The 16,902-nt window shown below is 45.8% G+C and overlaps 1 protein-coding gene across 3 annotated transcripts in view; it reads left to right on the forward strand.

The window, feature by feature from the left end:
• The first annotated feature begins 10,938 nt into the window (after window positions 1–10,938).
• LOC110499417 (CDP-diacylglycerol--glycerol-3-phosphate 3-phosphatidyltransferase, mitochondrial) overlaps window positions 10,939–16,902 on the forward strand; it is a 43,471-nt gene continuing 37,507 nt past the window's right edge. For 2 of the 3 annotated variants that reach the window (XM_090213073.1, XM_021576550.3), the window contains exon 1: window positions 11,004–11,548. In XM_090213073.1, coding sequence (XP_090069199.1) covers window positions 11,385–11,548 — 164 coding nt within the window. In that variant the 5' untranslated portion in view covers window positions 11,004–11,384. Of the gene's footprint in view, window positions 11,549–16,902 lie in introns of all 3 variants that reach the window. The other variant, XM_021576551.3, reaches the window with a different exon arrangement.

Raw genomic sequence — 16,902 nt, forward strand, 5'->3', positions numbered from 1 at the left:
AGCAGACACACTTATCCAGAGCCAAGTGGGTTAAGTGCCTGCTCAAAGGCACATAGACCGATTTTCACCTAGTTGTCTCGAGAATACGAACCAGCAACCTTTCAATTACTGGCCCAATACTTTTAACTACTAGCCTACTGCTGAACGCACTGATAACTCACTCACTTTTGTACATCGCCTTGGTCCGTACAATTTACCTTATTTTAACGCACCAAAACCGTAATACTTCCAGATCAACTGTAATGTCAATACAATTGTAAAGCACAAGTTCTCCCCTTTCCAACAGAATCAATTACATGACCTAAATGCTGACGGTTTCTGCATAATTCAAGCAGGCAATGAGCTCCGTCCGGTCTTTTTAAAAATGGCGGGTGGGGAAACGAAACTAATACGTGATAGTGAGAAGGAGATGTTGTGTGGGAAAATTGCCTTTTTTTCACTCGATCTGTCCAACTTATGACCTTATCGCCTCTAAAATGTAGATAAAACACTATAAAGAGTTTATATAATGTGTCATTACATACCTATTTGAAGGTTTGTGTCGAATTTGAATTGGGTTTTTAGGGCAGTGCTAAAGTGATCTTAGAAGTAAACATTGGCTTTCAGAATGCTGATCGCATGCAATGAGCAAAAAATGACTAGGTATCCCCCCTTACCCGTCACTGTCCATTTCTTGTTTTTAAAGGATGAGAGAAGTCCTACACCTGTTGGAGAGAGATTGTAAGACAGAAATAGTTGCTTTGTGCGTGCTGTACGTTACGACATGACACGTCACGATGGGTCCGTTTTTTTCAACTTTTCTCCAATACTATAGAGCCATTACCATGTCGATCAACGCTTGAATAGAAACCTAGTACACACCTCCGATTTTGACGTCAACACAGTCGCTACAGTCCCATTAGTTTTCTTTGTAGCCTCGTTTGAATGTTGTGGTTCCGCACATTTGTACGGAATGGGTTGAGTTTACGTTACACAATTTAGACTCATGCTTACTTGCCTACAGTAGGCCTAGGCTAGAATTTAGAAAAGGGACCCAATTTAGGGTAGCCTCCCAGCTAGAACATAACGTTCTGAGAACCTTAGAGCTTGGCAAGAGTGTGATTGTCTTATGGTTATTTTGCATACAACCTTCCCACAACATTCTGGGAATGGTACAAGATTGTTGCTTGGCTTTGAACATTCTCAGGAGATTTAAGGAACTTAACAAAAAAACGTACATTTCTTGGCATTTCATTAGTTTAACAGAACGTTTCCTAAAAGTTACATTTCATTTCAATTTTGGTAATGTTCTAGGAACATTCTCCAACTGCTTTGACATGGAATGTTCTCAGAGAACATGAAGAAGCAACTGAAATTCTGCTGTGAGAATTTCAGTACTTCAGCATAACTTTTCCTACAGGTTTCCTCAGGGTTCTATTTAAATGTTCTCAAATTGTTTCCGAGAATGTTAAGAAAACTTTCCATAAAAAACACAAGAAAACCTTAGTAATGTTCAGAGAACCTTTTAAGAATGTTATTTAAATGCAGAGGATGCGCACAGTGCAACAATGTGATGAAGTGTGAATATTTCTGCCACCCACATACAGGAAAACGGTTCCAAATAAATGACATCATTACGTGTTCCACCACCCATGTTATTTACATTATTAAACGTCCATGTGGGCTCTGCTATGTCGGTAAAACCCCTCGTTCTCTCAAACAGAGGATCAGTGAACATAAAAGTTCAATCAGGAGAAACGACAGGGATTATCCAATCGCAGTACATTTTAATGATCTAAAGCGTGATGTAAAACCTTTTAGATTTGGTGGCATAGAGAAAGTTAAGATATCAGACAGGGGAGGTGATATTAATAATACTCTGAGTAAAAGAGAATGTTTTGGGATTTTCACCCTCCAGACATTATTTCCTAAAGGACTTAATGATGAAATGCCTGTGTATGTTATGTTGTGAATTTGAACATGAATTATGTGCCTATTTAAGATTATCCAATGATTAATGACAACTTGCTCGGTAGGTCTATGTCCTCATTTTGGTTTTACAGACATGTTTTATTTACACACTTTATTTGAATATTTATGACATGCATATTGTTATATTTGGTAGCACTTATTTGTTTTTCCTTCGCCTCCAACCTCTTTCCATGTGTGGAACGGATGTGGGCGGGGCTAGGTCTACATAAAGGTGCTAATTTAAAAAAATTCACAAAAGCTCTGACGAAGGCCGTGAGGCCGATACGTAAAGCTTATTAAAGATCAGTGATACTATCAAGAGCAGTGATACTATCAAGAGCAGTGATACTATCAAGATCAGTGTGCGGTTTCCTTTTTCCTTAATCTTGTTCAACTGTTACCATGCACCTGAAAAAAAGATTGCTCAGATGTGTGAGTGTCTTTTGAATTAAGAATGTTACTTAAAAACATACATTCTGTTATCAGAAAGTGAAGAAAATGTTTCCTAAAAAACACAAGAACTTTAGTAACATTCAGAGAATATTCTAAGAATGTTATTTAGAAACATATACATTCCGTTCTCAGCATCGACAAAACTCTCTCTATCCTATATTTTGTTAACAGTGTGTTCAGGTGTGTTGGTTCAGAGAACATTAAGAAGCAACATTCTACTGTGGGAATTTTAGTACTTCAACATAACGTTTCCTACAGGTTTCATCATGGTTCTATAAACAGATGTGCGGGATAATGGTGTTGATGTGAGCCATTACCAGCCTTTCAAAGCACTTCATGGCTACGGACGTGAGTGCTACGGGTCTGTAGTCATTTAGGCAGGTTGCCTTTGTGTTCTTGGGCACAGGGACTATGGTGGTCTGCTTGAAACATATTGGTATTACAAATTCGCTCAGTGCGAATGTTGCCAGTAATCCATGACTTCTGGTTGGGGTATGTACGTACAGTCACTGTGGGGACGACGTCTTCGATGCACTTATTGATAAAGCCAGTGACTGATGTGGTGTACTCCTCAATGCCATTGGAAGAATCCCGGAACATGTTCCAGTCTGTGATAGCAAAACAGTCCTGTAGTTTAGCATCTGCTTCATCTGACCAGTTTTTTATTGACCGAGTCACTGAGGTGCAGCGTGTATCCCGCTAGCTGAATATCCATGTTGTCATTCAGCCATGATTCTGTGAAACATAGGATATTACAGTTTTTTTATGTCCCGTTGGTAGGATATTCGTGATCGTACCTCATCTAATTTATTGTCCAATGATTGCACATTGGCGAGTAATATTAACGGTAACGGCAGCTTTCCCACTCGCCTGCTGCGTGTCCTCACGAGGCATCCCGCTCTGTGTCCTCTGTACCTGCGTTTCTTCCTCTTGCAAATAACGGGGATGTTGGCCCTGTCGGGTGTTTGGAGAATGTCCTGTGCGTCTGGCTTATTGAAGCAAAAATCTTAGTCTAATCCGAGGTGAGTGATCAGTGTCCTGATATCCAGAAGATATTTTTTTGCCATAAGATACGGTTGCAGAAACATTATGTACAAAATAAGTTACAAATAACGTGAAAAACACATAATAGCACAATTGGTTTGGCGCCCGTCAAACTGCTGCCATTTCTTCCTGCGCCATTTTATCCAACCGGCCTCAACTGCAGACCACGTGTAACCATGCCAGTCCAGGACCTCCATATCCCGGTTTCTTTGCCAGCCCAGGACCTCCATATCCCGGTTTCTTTGCCAGCCCAGGACCTCCATATCTGGTTTCTTTACCAGTCCAGGACCTCCATATCTGGTTTCTTTACCAGCCCAGGACCTCCATATCTGGTTTCTTTACCAGCCCAGGACCTCCATATCTGGTTTCTTTACCAGCCCAGGACCTCCATATCCCGGTTTCTTTGCCAGCCCAGGACCTCCATATCTGGTTTCTTTACCAGTCCAGGACCTCCATATCTGGTTTCTTTGCCAGCCCAGGACCTCCATATCTGGTTTCTTTACCAGCCCAGGACCTCCATATCCCGGTTTCTTTGCCAGCCCAGGACCTCCATATCTGGTTTCTTTACCAGCCCAGGACCTCTATATCCCAGTTTCTTTGCCAGCCCAGGACCTCCATATCTGGTTTCTTTACCAGTCCAGGACCTCCATATCTGGTTTCTTTACCAGCCCAGGACCTCCATATCCCGGTTTCTTTACCAGCCCAGGACCTCCATATCTGGTTTCTTTACCAGCCCAGGACCTCCATATCTGGTTTCTTTACCTGCGGGATTGTCTGAGACCAGCCACCCGGACAGCTAATGAAACTGTGGGTTTGCAACCGTAGACTGGTGGCGTTGGGGTTATGGTATGGGCCAGAATAAGCTACAGACAACAAACTCAATTGCATTTGCATCCTCGCGGTATCTCTGCACAGAGATACCGCGAGGAGATCCTGTGGCCCATTGTCATGTCATTCATCGGCCGCAATCAACTCATGTCTCAGCATGATACGGCACGGCCCCGTGTCACAAGGACCTGTACACAATTCCTGGAAGCTGAAAATATCCCAGTTATCCATGACCTGCATACTCACCAGAAATATCACCCATTGAGCATGTTTGGGATGCTTTGGATCAATGTGTACGACAACGTGTTCCAATTCCCGCCAGTATCCAGCAACTTCGCACAGCCATTGAAGAAGAGTGGGACAACATTCCACAGGCCACAATCAACAGCCTGATCAACTCTATGCAAAGAAGATGTGTCACACCAGATACTGACTGGTTTTCTGATCCAAGGTATTTGTGACCAAGAGATGCTTATCTGTATTTGCAGTCATGTGAAATCCATAGATTAGGGCCCAATGAATTTATTTCAATTGACTTATATGAACTGTAACTCAATAAAATCATATCAATTATTGCATGTTGCATTTATATTTTTTGTTTACACATAGATATGTCAGTGGCGGTCGGTGCCGTTTATGATTAACGAGGATGCTGTTTTTTACTATTATGAGCATGGCCTTATTTTCTATGTCAGCATATTGGATGACTGTCATTCATATTCCATTCACCCAGCTCAATGTAACATCGATAGGTTTAGATTACTGAATGACACTCAGATGTTCCCTATACCCTACCCATTGTGATGTTACTACAACCTGGCCTTTGAAGGAAAGTTTACAACGTACACTACTGTTCAAAAGTTTGGTGTCACTTAGAAATATCCTTGTTTTTGAAAGAAAAGCTAGTTTTTTTGTCAATTAAAATAACATCAAATTGATCAGAAATACAGCGTAGACATTGTTAATGTTGTAAATGACTACTGTAGCTGGAAACCGCAGATTTTTAAAATGGAATATCTACATAGACGTACAGAGGCCCAGTATCAGCAACCATCATTCCTGTGTTCCAATGGCACGCTGTGTTAGCTAATCCAAGTTTATAATTTTAAAAGGCTAATTGATCATTAGAAAACCTTTTTTGCAATTATGTTAACACAGCTGAAAACTGTTGTTCTGATTAAAGAAGCAATAAAACTGGCCTTTAGACTAGTTGAGTATCTGGAGCATCCGCATTTGTGGGTTCGATTACGGGCTCAAAATGGACAGAAACAAAGACATTTCTTCTGAAACTCGTCAGTCTATTCTTATTCCTTGCGAGAAATTGCCAAGAAACTGAAGATCTCGTACAACGCTGTGTACTACTCCCTTCACAGAACAGTGCAAACTGGCTCTAACCAGAATAAAAAGTGGAGTGGGAGGCCCCGGTGCACAACTGAGCAAGAGGACAAGTACATTAGAGTGTCTAGTTTGAGAAACAGACGCCTCACAAGTCCTCAACTGCCAGCTTCATTAAATAGTACCCGCAAAACACCAGTCTCAACGTCAACAGTGAAGAAGCGATTCCGGGGTGCTGGCCTTCTATGTGCACAGGTTGAGAGAATTTTGAGTAATCAAGGTGACAGCCAGTGACACATTTAATACCGCCTTGTATACTCTTGCCTGCATCTAGCTGATCTAGGGCGTAATCATTAGTCTAACAGTTACACATTTGAGTTTCCATTTGATAAATTCAGGTATGTTTATCCCGTTCCGTTTGCTTCCGTTTAAGAAATGTTTTTCAACAGAATTGGAGGAATGAATACACCCCCGATCACACGCAAACACAGTTCACTTTCACAATACCCATGTAAAAACAGCATGATCACTTTGCTCCTTGTAGACAGTATTGTGGAATGGAATGCTCGAAGTATGTTGGCTAATGGGCAGGAGTTCAAGCAGTTCATTGTGGCTATTCCAGCTAAGCCTGATGTGATTTGTGTGCAGGAAACATGGCTTATTATACAGGTATATGTATTGATTCGTAGGGACAGAGATGTGTGGGGGGGACTTCCCTACAGGATGCTAGGCAAAGGTATTGAACAGGAATATATGGTGGTGAAGGTGTGGCTGAGAGGAGGGGTGATAGTGGAACTACTATAATCTGTGTCAGATATTGGACCTGGAAGTGCTGGAGAGGGTGGAGGGCCGGATAGAAGTAATGTAATGTGGTGTGGGGATTTTAATGCCCACAACACGCTCTGGGGGAAGGTGAAACGGATGGAAATGGCCAAGTGATGGAAAGTATGATAGAAATTAAAGATCTTGGGCGCCTGAATGATGGCCGAGGGACCAGGATTGATGTAGCCACAAGGAAAGAATCTGCCTTGGCCCTCACTCTGGTATCTAGTGCGATGGCAGGAAACTGTGAGTGGGAGTTATGGGAGGAGTTGACAGTAGGGAGTGATCATTACCCCATAGTATGAACAGTAGGCGGGAGTGAAGTGGAGGTGTCAGTGGATGGAGTAGGCAGGTGGATGTTTGGAAGGGCAAAGTGGGATCGGTTTCAGGAGCTGAGTGAGATGGCTCGGTGAATATGAGAGGGGATGTGGATTGTATGAATAACTGAGTGAGAACAGCTTTAGTGGGGGCAGCTACTGAGGCTATACCTAAGAGTTCAGGGAGGAGGAGGAGGAAAGCAGTCCCACGGTGGACGGAGGAGTGTGGGGAAATGGTGCGGAGTAAGAACAAGGCATTTAAAGTACTGAAAAGGACGCATAACGTCCAACATCTCATTCAGTTTAAGCAGGCCCTGGTGAGGATAACTATCCGTCAGGCAAAGAGGGCATGTTGGCATTGGTTCTGTGACACCATTTGGAAGGGCAACACCTGTGGGAGAATTGTGGGGAATAATTAAGAGGATAAGTGGGGTCAGAAGGGAGTGGGATTATCCAGTGTTGGCGAGTGGGGAGGATGTGGCAGTAACAGATGAGGAGAAGGCAGAGATGATGGCCCAAGTGCATAGCTCGGCAAATGTGTCAGAGGAGGGGCTGAGGGGGAGAGAGGGAACGAGAGAGGAACACCATGGAGTGCTGGATAGGAGGGAGGATGTAAATGATGAGTTGAATTAACCATTTACCATGGTAGAGATGAAAAGGACAATAGGTAAGGCTGGGTTAACTTCACCTGGGACAGATGAGGTGTGCTATGTTATGTTGGCCCATCTTAGTGATGAGGAACTGGATAAGGTATTGGTGTTGTACAACAGAGTGTGTGAGGAGTGAAAAGTACAAGGCATCTGGAAGGAGGCAGTAGTTGTACCAATCCGGAAGCCAGGGAAGGACCCAACGAGACCAAGTAATTGGCCAATAGCTTTAACATAACATGTATGTAAGATTATGGAAGGGGAGGGGAACTATGGACCCAGTGATCTGCTTAGAAGCAGAGTTCAGGAAGGCTCAAGTGAACAGAGACTGTTGTAGCTGTCTTTTTTGATGTGGAGAAGGCGTATGATATGATATGGAAGGAGGCGTTGTTAATCAAGCTTGATATTATGGGGGTTGGAGGAAGAACGTACAACTGGATAAAGGATTTCCTGTTTGGAGTTCTATCCAGGTGAGGGTTGGGATGTCTCTATCTCTATCTGGTGGATAACGGTACACCGCAGGGGTACGTGATTAGTCCTCTGTTGTTCTCAGTCATGATCAATGATGTTTACGCTCAGGTACAGACGGATTTTGGGAGGTCGTTATTTGCAGATGATGGGGCCTTTTGGAAGTGGGGAAGAAATGTGCCATACATAGTCAGGAAGTTACAGGAAGCAATTTGTAACGGCTTTCTTCTTGGTAAGGAGAGGCGGACCAAAACGCAGCGTGGTTATAGTTCATGGTTCTTTAATAAGAGACATTTAACATGAACTAACTACAAAACAATAAACGTGAAAACCGAAACAGTCCTAACTGGTGCAGAAAAGACAAAGACAGGAAACAATCACCCACAAACACCAACACAAAACAAGCTACCTAAATATGGTTCCCAATCAGAGACAATGACCAACACCTGCCTCTGATTGAGAACCATATCAGGCCAACCACAGAAACAGACAAACTAGACACAACATAGAATGCCCACCCAGCTCACGTCCTGACCAACACTAAAACAAGGAAAACACACAAGAACTATGGTCAGAACATGACAGTACCCCTCCCCCCCAAGGTGCGGACTCCGACCGCACAACCTAAACCTATGGGGGAGGGTCTGGGTGGGCATCTGTCCGCGGTGGCGGCTCTGGCGCTGGACGTGGACCCCACTCCATAATTGCCTTAGTCCACCTCCTTAGCGTCCTTTGAGTGGCGACCCTCGCCGCCGACCTTGGCCTAGGAACCCTAACAAAGGGCCCCACTGGACTGAGGGGCAGCTCGGGACCGAGGGGCAGCTCGGGACCGAGGGGCAGCTCGGGACCGAGGGGCAGCTCGGGACCGAGGGGCAGCTCGGGACCGAGGGGCAGCTCGGGACCGAGGGGCAGCTCAGGCTGGTTGACGGCTCTGGCGGCTCTGGCGGATCCTGGCTGACTGGCGGATCCTGGCTGACTGGCGGCTCTGGCGGATCCTGGCTGACTGGCGGCTCTGGAGGATCCTGGCTGACTGGCGGCTCTGGCGGCTCCATGCTGACTGGCGGATCCTGGCTGACTGGCGGCTCTGGCGGATCCTGGCTGACTGGCGGCTCTGGCGGATCCTGGCTGACTGCCGGCTCTGGCGGATCCTGGCTGACTGCCGGCTCTGGCGGATCCTGGCTGACTGCCGGCTCTGGCGGATCCTGGCTGACTGCCGGCTCTGGCGGATCCTGGCTGACTGGCGGCTCTGGCGGCTCCATGCTGACTGGCGGCTCTGGCGGCTCCGGACAGACGGGAGACTCTAGCGGCTCCGGACAGACGGGAGACTCTAGCGGCTCCGGACAGACGGGAGACTCTAGCGGCTCCGAACAGACGGCAGCTCAGGCAGCGCTGGGCAGACTGGAGACTCCGGCAACGCTGGAGAGGAGGAAGGCTCTGGCCGCGCTGGACAGAGGAGCTCTGGCGCCTCTGGACTGAGGAGCTCTGGCGCCTCTGGACTGAGGGGCTCTGGCGCCTCTGGACTGAGGGGCTCTGGTGCCTCTGGACTGAGGGGCGGAAACTCTGGTAGCGCCGGACAGGCGGGAGCACCTGTATTGATGGGACGGAGAGACAGCCTGGTACGGGGTGCCGGCACTGGTGGTACCGGGCTGTGGACACGCACCTCAGGGCGAATGCCTTGCATACTTTGCCAACTCAACTGCTCTCTCTCTTCACACTCCCCCAATTCTATTAACACCTCCTCGAGTGTCTCCTCATCTCCCATCCGTTCACTCTCCTCCATTCTGTCCAATAATTCCTCGACCCTCTCAGACTCAGCCCTCAGCTTCGCCGATAGCTCCGATAACATCCATGGCTCCTTACGGTAAACAGGGGGAGTTGGCTCAGGTCTGGCTCCTGACTCCGCCACACTTTCCCTGTGCCCCCCCCAATACATTTTTGGGGCTGCCTCTCGGGCTTCCAGCCGCTCTGCCGTGCTAGCTCCTCATAATGCCGCCTCTCTGCTTTCGCTGCCTCCAGCTCGGGCTTTGGGGCGGCAATATTCCCCTGGCTCTGCCCAGGGTCCTTTCCCGTCTAGGATCCTCTCCCAAGTCCATTTTTCCAAATAGTGCTGCCTCTCCCACTGCTGCTGCTGCCTCTGTTGCTTCTCCTGCTGCTGCTTTTGCTGCTGTTGCTCCTGCTGCTTCTCCTGCTGCTGCTTTTGCTGCTGCCTCTGTTTACCACGCCGCTTGGTCCTTGGTTGGAGGATGATTCTGTAACGGCTTTCTTCCTGTGAAGGAGAGGCGGACCAAAACGCAGCGTGGTTATAGTTCATGGTTCTTTAATAAGAGACACTTAACATGAACTAACTACAAAACAATAAACGTGAAAACCAAAACACAAAGACAGGAAACAATCACCCACAAACACCAACACAAAACAAGCTACCTAAATATGGTTCCCAATCAGAGACAATGACTAACACCTGCCTCTGATTGAGAACCATATCAGGCCAACCACAGCAACAGCCAAACTAGACACAACATAGAATGCCCACCCAGCTCACGTCCTGACCAACACTAAAACAAGGAAAACACACAAGAACTATGGTCAGAACGTGACACAATTGATGAGGTAGAGCGGTGGGGATTTAGGTTCTCTGTAAAGAAAACTCAGACAGTGTTCTTTACCAGGAGGAAGGTGTGAGATGAGGTATGCTTGAGGTTATATGGGAGAAACTTGGAGAGGGTGGGGGCATTCAGATTCCTTGGGGTATACTTTGACACTAGACTGACCTGGGCAGAACACATTGAGAGAGTGGTGGGAACGTGTAAGAAGGTGCTATATGTGATGCGCTGTCTGGCAGGGAAGGAGTCGAGGGATGGGCGTTCCTCATTGATGACCATGTATGTTGCATTGATCCAATCTGTAATAGACTATGGCAGTATAGCGTATGGTTCGGCAGCTCAGACCTCATTGGAAAGGCTAGATCTCAGTTGATGTACTGGCTTAACAAGCACTTAGAAGTGGGGATGTTGAGGTTATGGTTTCAATGAACAAGGCAGAGGCAAAAAGCCTGATATGGACAGCGATGGTGCAGAGATGGCGGGAGCAGGGGAAGAGAGAAACTAAGGGAAGGCATTTATTTCTAGTACAGAGGAAAGTTGGGGAGAGGACGGCAGGAAGGGACAGAGGAGAGGAGGCAATTTTTTTTTTTAGGGTGGGACACAGCCAGTTGAATAAGTCCTTAAATGTGATAGGAAAGCATCCAACAGGAAAGTGTGATTATTGCCAGGAAACAGAGACTGTGGAGCATGTATTGCTACAGTATCAGAGGGAAAGAGAGAGGCTGAGATCTAGTATGAGGGAGAAGGGGATACAATAGATTAGTTTAAAGATTATATTGAGTAGATCGTCCTTAGATATAGTCTCAAATATTTATATTTTTTTAAGAGCAACTTGGCTGGCAGGTAGGGTTTAGTTTCTCCGTGTCTCTGGCCCACACTCCAGTACAGTAGGTGGCGGTAATGCACCATAACGTTGGATGCCAACCGCTGATAAACCCCACCGAAGAAGAAGAACGGCTGTAAAGATGGCGGCTCCCATAACGTGGAGGAGGCTGCGATACTGTGTGTCCACGCCGGCCCTGGCTGGGGTTTTCACTCGAATATCAGACCGATTCTTCCGTACACGCGATCGGAGGAGAGGGTAAGATACGACTGTTGTGGAACTTAAGTGGAGAAGAAAAGGAGAGACCACTGTTTTTCTTTGTCAGACGTAATGACAGCGCTCACATGACAACCTCTAGCTGGGTATGTCAACTCCACGATGAGAACAACTCGGCTAGCCAACCACTTGTCGTGGCAAAGATGTATGCGTGCAGCCAGTCTTTACTTACACAATGTTTCCGTGTTCTTTCATAATGTAGGGGAAAAAAACTATGTTGTCATTGTTCTAGCATGCGTCAAATAATATTGCCACATGTTTTCTGTTGTAATCTGATTGTTGCTTGCGAATAGTTTAATAATGTAATTTGATAATAGTCATAGTAGTCATAGCGAAGGTTACCTAATAAACATAAGCGTGCAAGTTCAGCCAGCACATGTAAGCGTTGCAAAACATTATCTCCCCTTGAATTTTCTTCCGGTTGCTTAGGCGTACTTTTATTTGTGAATTTAAATTTCCACCTCATGTGTTGTCAAGTCTCTGTGTAGGGTAACGTTAACAGTAACTCAGAAATTCTCAGAATGAGGAAATCTCTCTCGGGTCGTTTTGTGGTTTCCTGAAAACCTGAAGTTGCAACAACTGCCAGATATCTGTCTGCCAGTCAGTCTGTCCACACCTGCATATAGTCACGTGCCTCAGTTTCACATCTTTATTATCTACCATAGAGCGACACACACACACTGAGCTCTGAGTTATTGCGACACACACACACACGCACTGAGTTCTGAGTCTGTCTCTGTCTCTGGTCTAGGCTTAACTGGGAGTGCCAAGGTCGGTTCTGGAGGTAGCTTTGGGACACAACGTAGTCTGTGTTTTGGTTGAACTCCCTGAGTTCTGCACCGTTCTGGTGGTCCAACCAATACACAGACTACTCGTCTGGAGGATGTCATCCACAAGGGGGAGATCAACCCTGGGCAGTCTACTCCTCATTCAGACTAGAGCTGTCTCCCAAATGGCCCCATATTCCCTATATACTGTACTACATTTGACCAGGGCAAGTAGTTCACCGAGGGGGGAATATGGGGCCATTTGGGACACACCTTTGAGCTTTATCCTCAACCCCATAACCTAAGTAGACTAGCTAGGCGATGGGACTAATGGCCGTAGAGACGGAACAGTTTCATCTATTTTTATTTTTAAATATATGTATTTTTGAATTTGACCCCTTTTTCTCCCCAATTTCATGGTATCCAATTGTTTAGTAGCTAATATCTTGTCTCATCGCTACAACACCCGTACGGGCTCGGGAGAGACGAAGGTTGCAAGTCATGCGTCCGCCAATACACAACCCAACCAAGCCGCACTGCTTCTTAACACAGCACGCCTCCAACCCGGAAGCCAGCCGCACCAATGTGTCGGAGGAAACACCGTGCACCTGGCAACCTTGTTTAGCGTGCACTGCGCTAACCAAAGAACAGTTTTATCTCGAACATGATCTGTAGATGTAGCTAACTAGCCAGATGCACTACATGACCAAAGGTATGTGGACACCTGCTCATCCAACATCTCATTCCAAAATGATGGGCATTAATATGGAGTTGCCCCACCTTTGCTGATGTAACAGCCTCTACTCTTCTGGGAAGGCTTTCCACTAGAGGTTGGAACATCACTGCGGGGACTTGCTTCCATTCAGCCTCAAGAGCATTCGTGAGGTCGGGCACTGACGTTGACCCTGGCTCACAGTCGGCGTTCCAATTCATCCCAAAGGTGTTCCATGGGGTTGAGGTCAGAGCTCTGTGCAGGCCAGTGTGCGGCTGCTCGGCCCTGGAAACATTTCATGAAGCTCCCGCCGAACAGTTCTTATGCTGACGTTGCTTCCAGAGGCAGTTTGAAACTCTGTAATGAGTGTTGCAACTGAGGACAGACAATTGTTTTTTCCACTTCACAATAACAGCACTTACAGTTGACCAGGGTATAAATTTAACAAACTGACTTGTTGGAAAGGTGGCATCCTATGACTGTGCCATGTTTTAAAGTCACTGAGCTCTTCAGTAAGGCCATTCTACTGCCAATGTTTGTCTATGGAGATTGCATGGCGGCGTGCTTGATTTTATACACCTGTCAGCAACGGGTGTGGCTGAAATGGCTGCATCCACTAATTTGAAGGGATGTCCACATACTTTTGTGTATATAGTGTATGTCTTCCCTTCCATAAGCTTCTGGTTGATTTAGGCTTGCTTTCATCTGTGAATTCCTATTTGCGTTTCCTTGTGTTGTCAAGTCTCTGTGTGTAGAGTAAGACTAGCTCAGAAATTCTCAGCATGAGGAAATCTCTCTTGGGTTTTTTTGTGGTTTCCTGAAAACCTGAAGTTGCAACAACTGCCGTCTGTCTGTACGACAGACAGTCTGTCCACACCTGCGTATAGTCACATGCCTCAGTTTCACATCTTTAGTAGCTACCAGAGTGACTGTGAGCTTACGACTTTGCGCTTTATCTTCATCCGAAAGACCTGAGGAGGCCATCATCATCACCTACACTAGCTAGGCTATATAATGGTTGTAGACAGATTGGTCATGGCACATAGAGGCTTGGCTACACAGTGTCAGTGCTCCATTTACTTAGCCAAGAGATAGAGGAATGGGAAAGGCTACAGAGGGGAGGGAGACGCTTGCATGTATTCAGGGTAATATTCATTAGGGCACACCGTAGCAAAACGTTTTGAAGTTGAAATTGAGTTCCAAGTAGTCCCTCCATGTTTCAATCTGTTTTCTTCCGTTTAATGCCTAATAGGAAATGAAAGACACGTCTGTCAATGGCCTCCTGACTGCGAGGTAGAAGAGGGGAGGATTGTGTTGCCGTAGACTTGGTTGTAATAAGAAACTGTGTAAATGATCTGAATTCACCCTCGAGGACTCATACAAATACACAAGGCAACCATGTTCTCACAACTGAAATGGCTTGTCTTTACTACGCTGTCTCCGGTACATATTGGCTATGTGTCCGAATACCTAGACTTGTGTTCTAAATAGTATGCATTTTAGGTATGTGAAAATATAACATTTTTATAGAATTTGAAATGTCAAAAATCGAGTACTTTTAAATGCAAATGTTATACAAATTTCGGCTTTTCATCTAGTAGAATTTGTTGCTCACTTTTGAGGAAGATGATCATCTCTCCAGACTTGTGTGTTTGACAGCATAATGGTCGCATTCCCTTGCTCAGATGTTGCATGAATCAACCTATGGTTGAGTGCCACATCATCAACTGGCAAATTGCTATATGCTGTGGATAGGATACTAAAAATGCCTATCCAGGCCTTATAAGATCTGGCATACGTCCGCAACGTCTGGGCAGAGGAATGTGTCCAATGAGATAAAGGGACACGCAGTTTTTTTATTTAACTAGGTAAGTCGGTTAAGAACAAACTGTTATTTACAATGACGGCCTAACCCAGACGACGCTGGGCCAATTGTGCACCACCCTATGGGACTCCCAATCATGGCCGGATGTGATACTGGTAGCAGTAGTTCTGGTGTGTGCGCTATGATGCGGCGAATGAGAGCAGATGGTCATTCCAGTTCAAGTGTTCAGCACTTTGATGGCTTGTAGATAGAAACCTGTCTCTGAGACAGTTATCAGACTTCATGCTCCGACACGATCTGCCTGATGGGAAGTAAGTGAACAGGTGTGGCTGGGGTGTGTGGGTTCCTTGATGATGCTACGGACCTTCCTCACGCACCGTTTTGAGTAGATGTCCTGGATGGGTGGGAACACGGTCCCAGTGACGTACTGGGCCGTCTTTACCACTTACTGGAGGGCCTTGCTCTCGTGGATAGCGCACGTCTGGTACCAGGTCCTGATGCAACCAGTCAGGATGCTCTTGATGCAGTAGTATTTGGAGAGGACCCTGGGTGGCATGCCAAATTTCTTCAGCTGCATTAGGATGTAGAGACTAGGGTTGCACGTTTTGGGGAATATTCAGAGGTGAAAACTTTCTGTGGGAATTAATGGAAATATTTTCAAATTAATATTAATACCATTTAAATGTAGATGTTTTTTGCATTGGATATATTTACCATATCATATGAGACAAACATAAACCTTGTACCTTATCATAAGTAGACATACAGAAACATAAACCTTTTACCTCATCATAAGTAGACATACTTACAAATGATTAAATCCTTCCAATAGAAATAAAAACAACTTTAGTTACGACTTGAACTTTAATTAAATGAGTTGACTCTTCACATGGGATGATTTCACTGGACAACAAAATAAATGGAATATTGAATGATCCCCAATGATCCATCGCAAATCCCAAAAATGTTTAAAACACACATCTGTAAAATGACAACAAAAGCTTTCGTTTCTAGACGGTCTTCCTCTCAGGCTTCCATGTCTTCTCCCTGGACCTCCTCAATATCCACCTCCTTGAAGCCTCATCTTCACTCACTTTCCAACCTTGTTGAGGATGGCTCGTTGTCAGGCTCAAAAAGCCTCATTTGCCCAGATGGCTACCAATTTTTCAACCCTTGTATTGATCAGCCTGTTGCGTGCTTTGGTGTGTGTGTTCCCAAACAAGGACCAGTTGCGCTCTGAGGCGGCTGATGTTGGTGGGATTTGGAGGTTGATGGAGGCAAGAGGGGGGAAAGAGCCTCGGATCCACAAAGTCCCTTCCACCAGGTGGCTGATGAGATGTTGGCACGACTGCCATATTGCATCTCCATTCCAAAGCCCTTGCTTGGGAGTGTACTTTGCCAGACTGCCAAGAACCTTGCCCTGTTGAGACACGGTAGTGATTACACCATAGGCCTTGTTGATCTCTGCACCAGACAGGATGCACTTGCCAGCATACTTTGGGTCCAACATGTACTCTGTGGCGTGTATGGGCTTCAGGTAGAAATCTTCACGCTTATTGATGTATTTGAGAACTGCAGTTTCCTCTGCTTGGAGCAACAGTGAAGTGAGCAGGGCAGTACGGATTTCTTCTCTTACAAGCAGAGTCTGAACATCAGACAGGATGGTATTGTTTCCCTCAATCTGTGCAATTGCTACTGTAGGTTTCAGGCTGCTTACCACTCTCTCCCAAAATACATCATCCAGAAGGATCCTCTTGATGGGGCTGTCTATATCGACTGACTGATATGGTCATTTCTTGGCAAGACTCCCCTCCAGGAAACCTTCAAACATGACAACACCACCCCAACGGGTGTTGCTGGGCAGCTTCAATGTGGTGCTCTTATTCTTCACTTTTCTTGGTGAGGTAGATTGCTGCGATAACTTGATGACCCTTCACATACCTAACCTTTTCCTTGCCTCTCTTGTAGAGTGTATCCATTGTTTCAGTTTCAAAACTTACCAGAAAGCATGTAGTCCTTGGCTCAGATAGTG

The sequence above is a fragment of the Oncorhynchus mykiss genome, chromosome 20, assembly GCF_057628025.1.
Source record: "Oncorhynchus mykiss isolate SJ-2025 chromosome 20, ASM5762802v1, whole genome shotgun sequence".
Classification (NCBI taxonomy): Eukaryota; Metazoa; Chordata; class Actinopteri; order Salmoniformes; family Salmonidae; genus Oncorhynchus; species Oncorhynchus mykiss.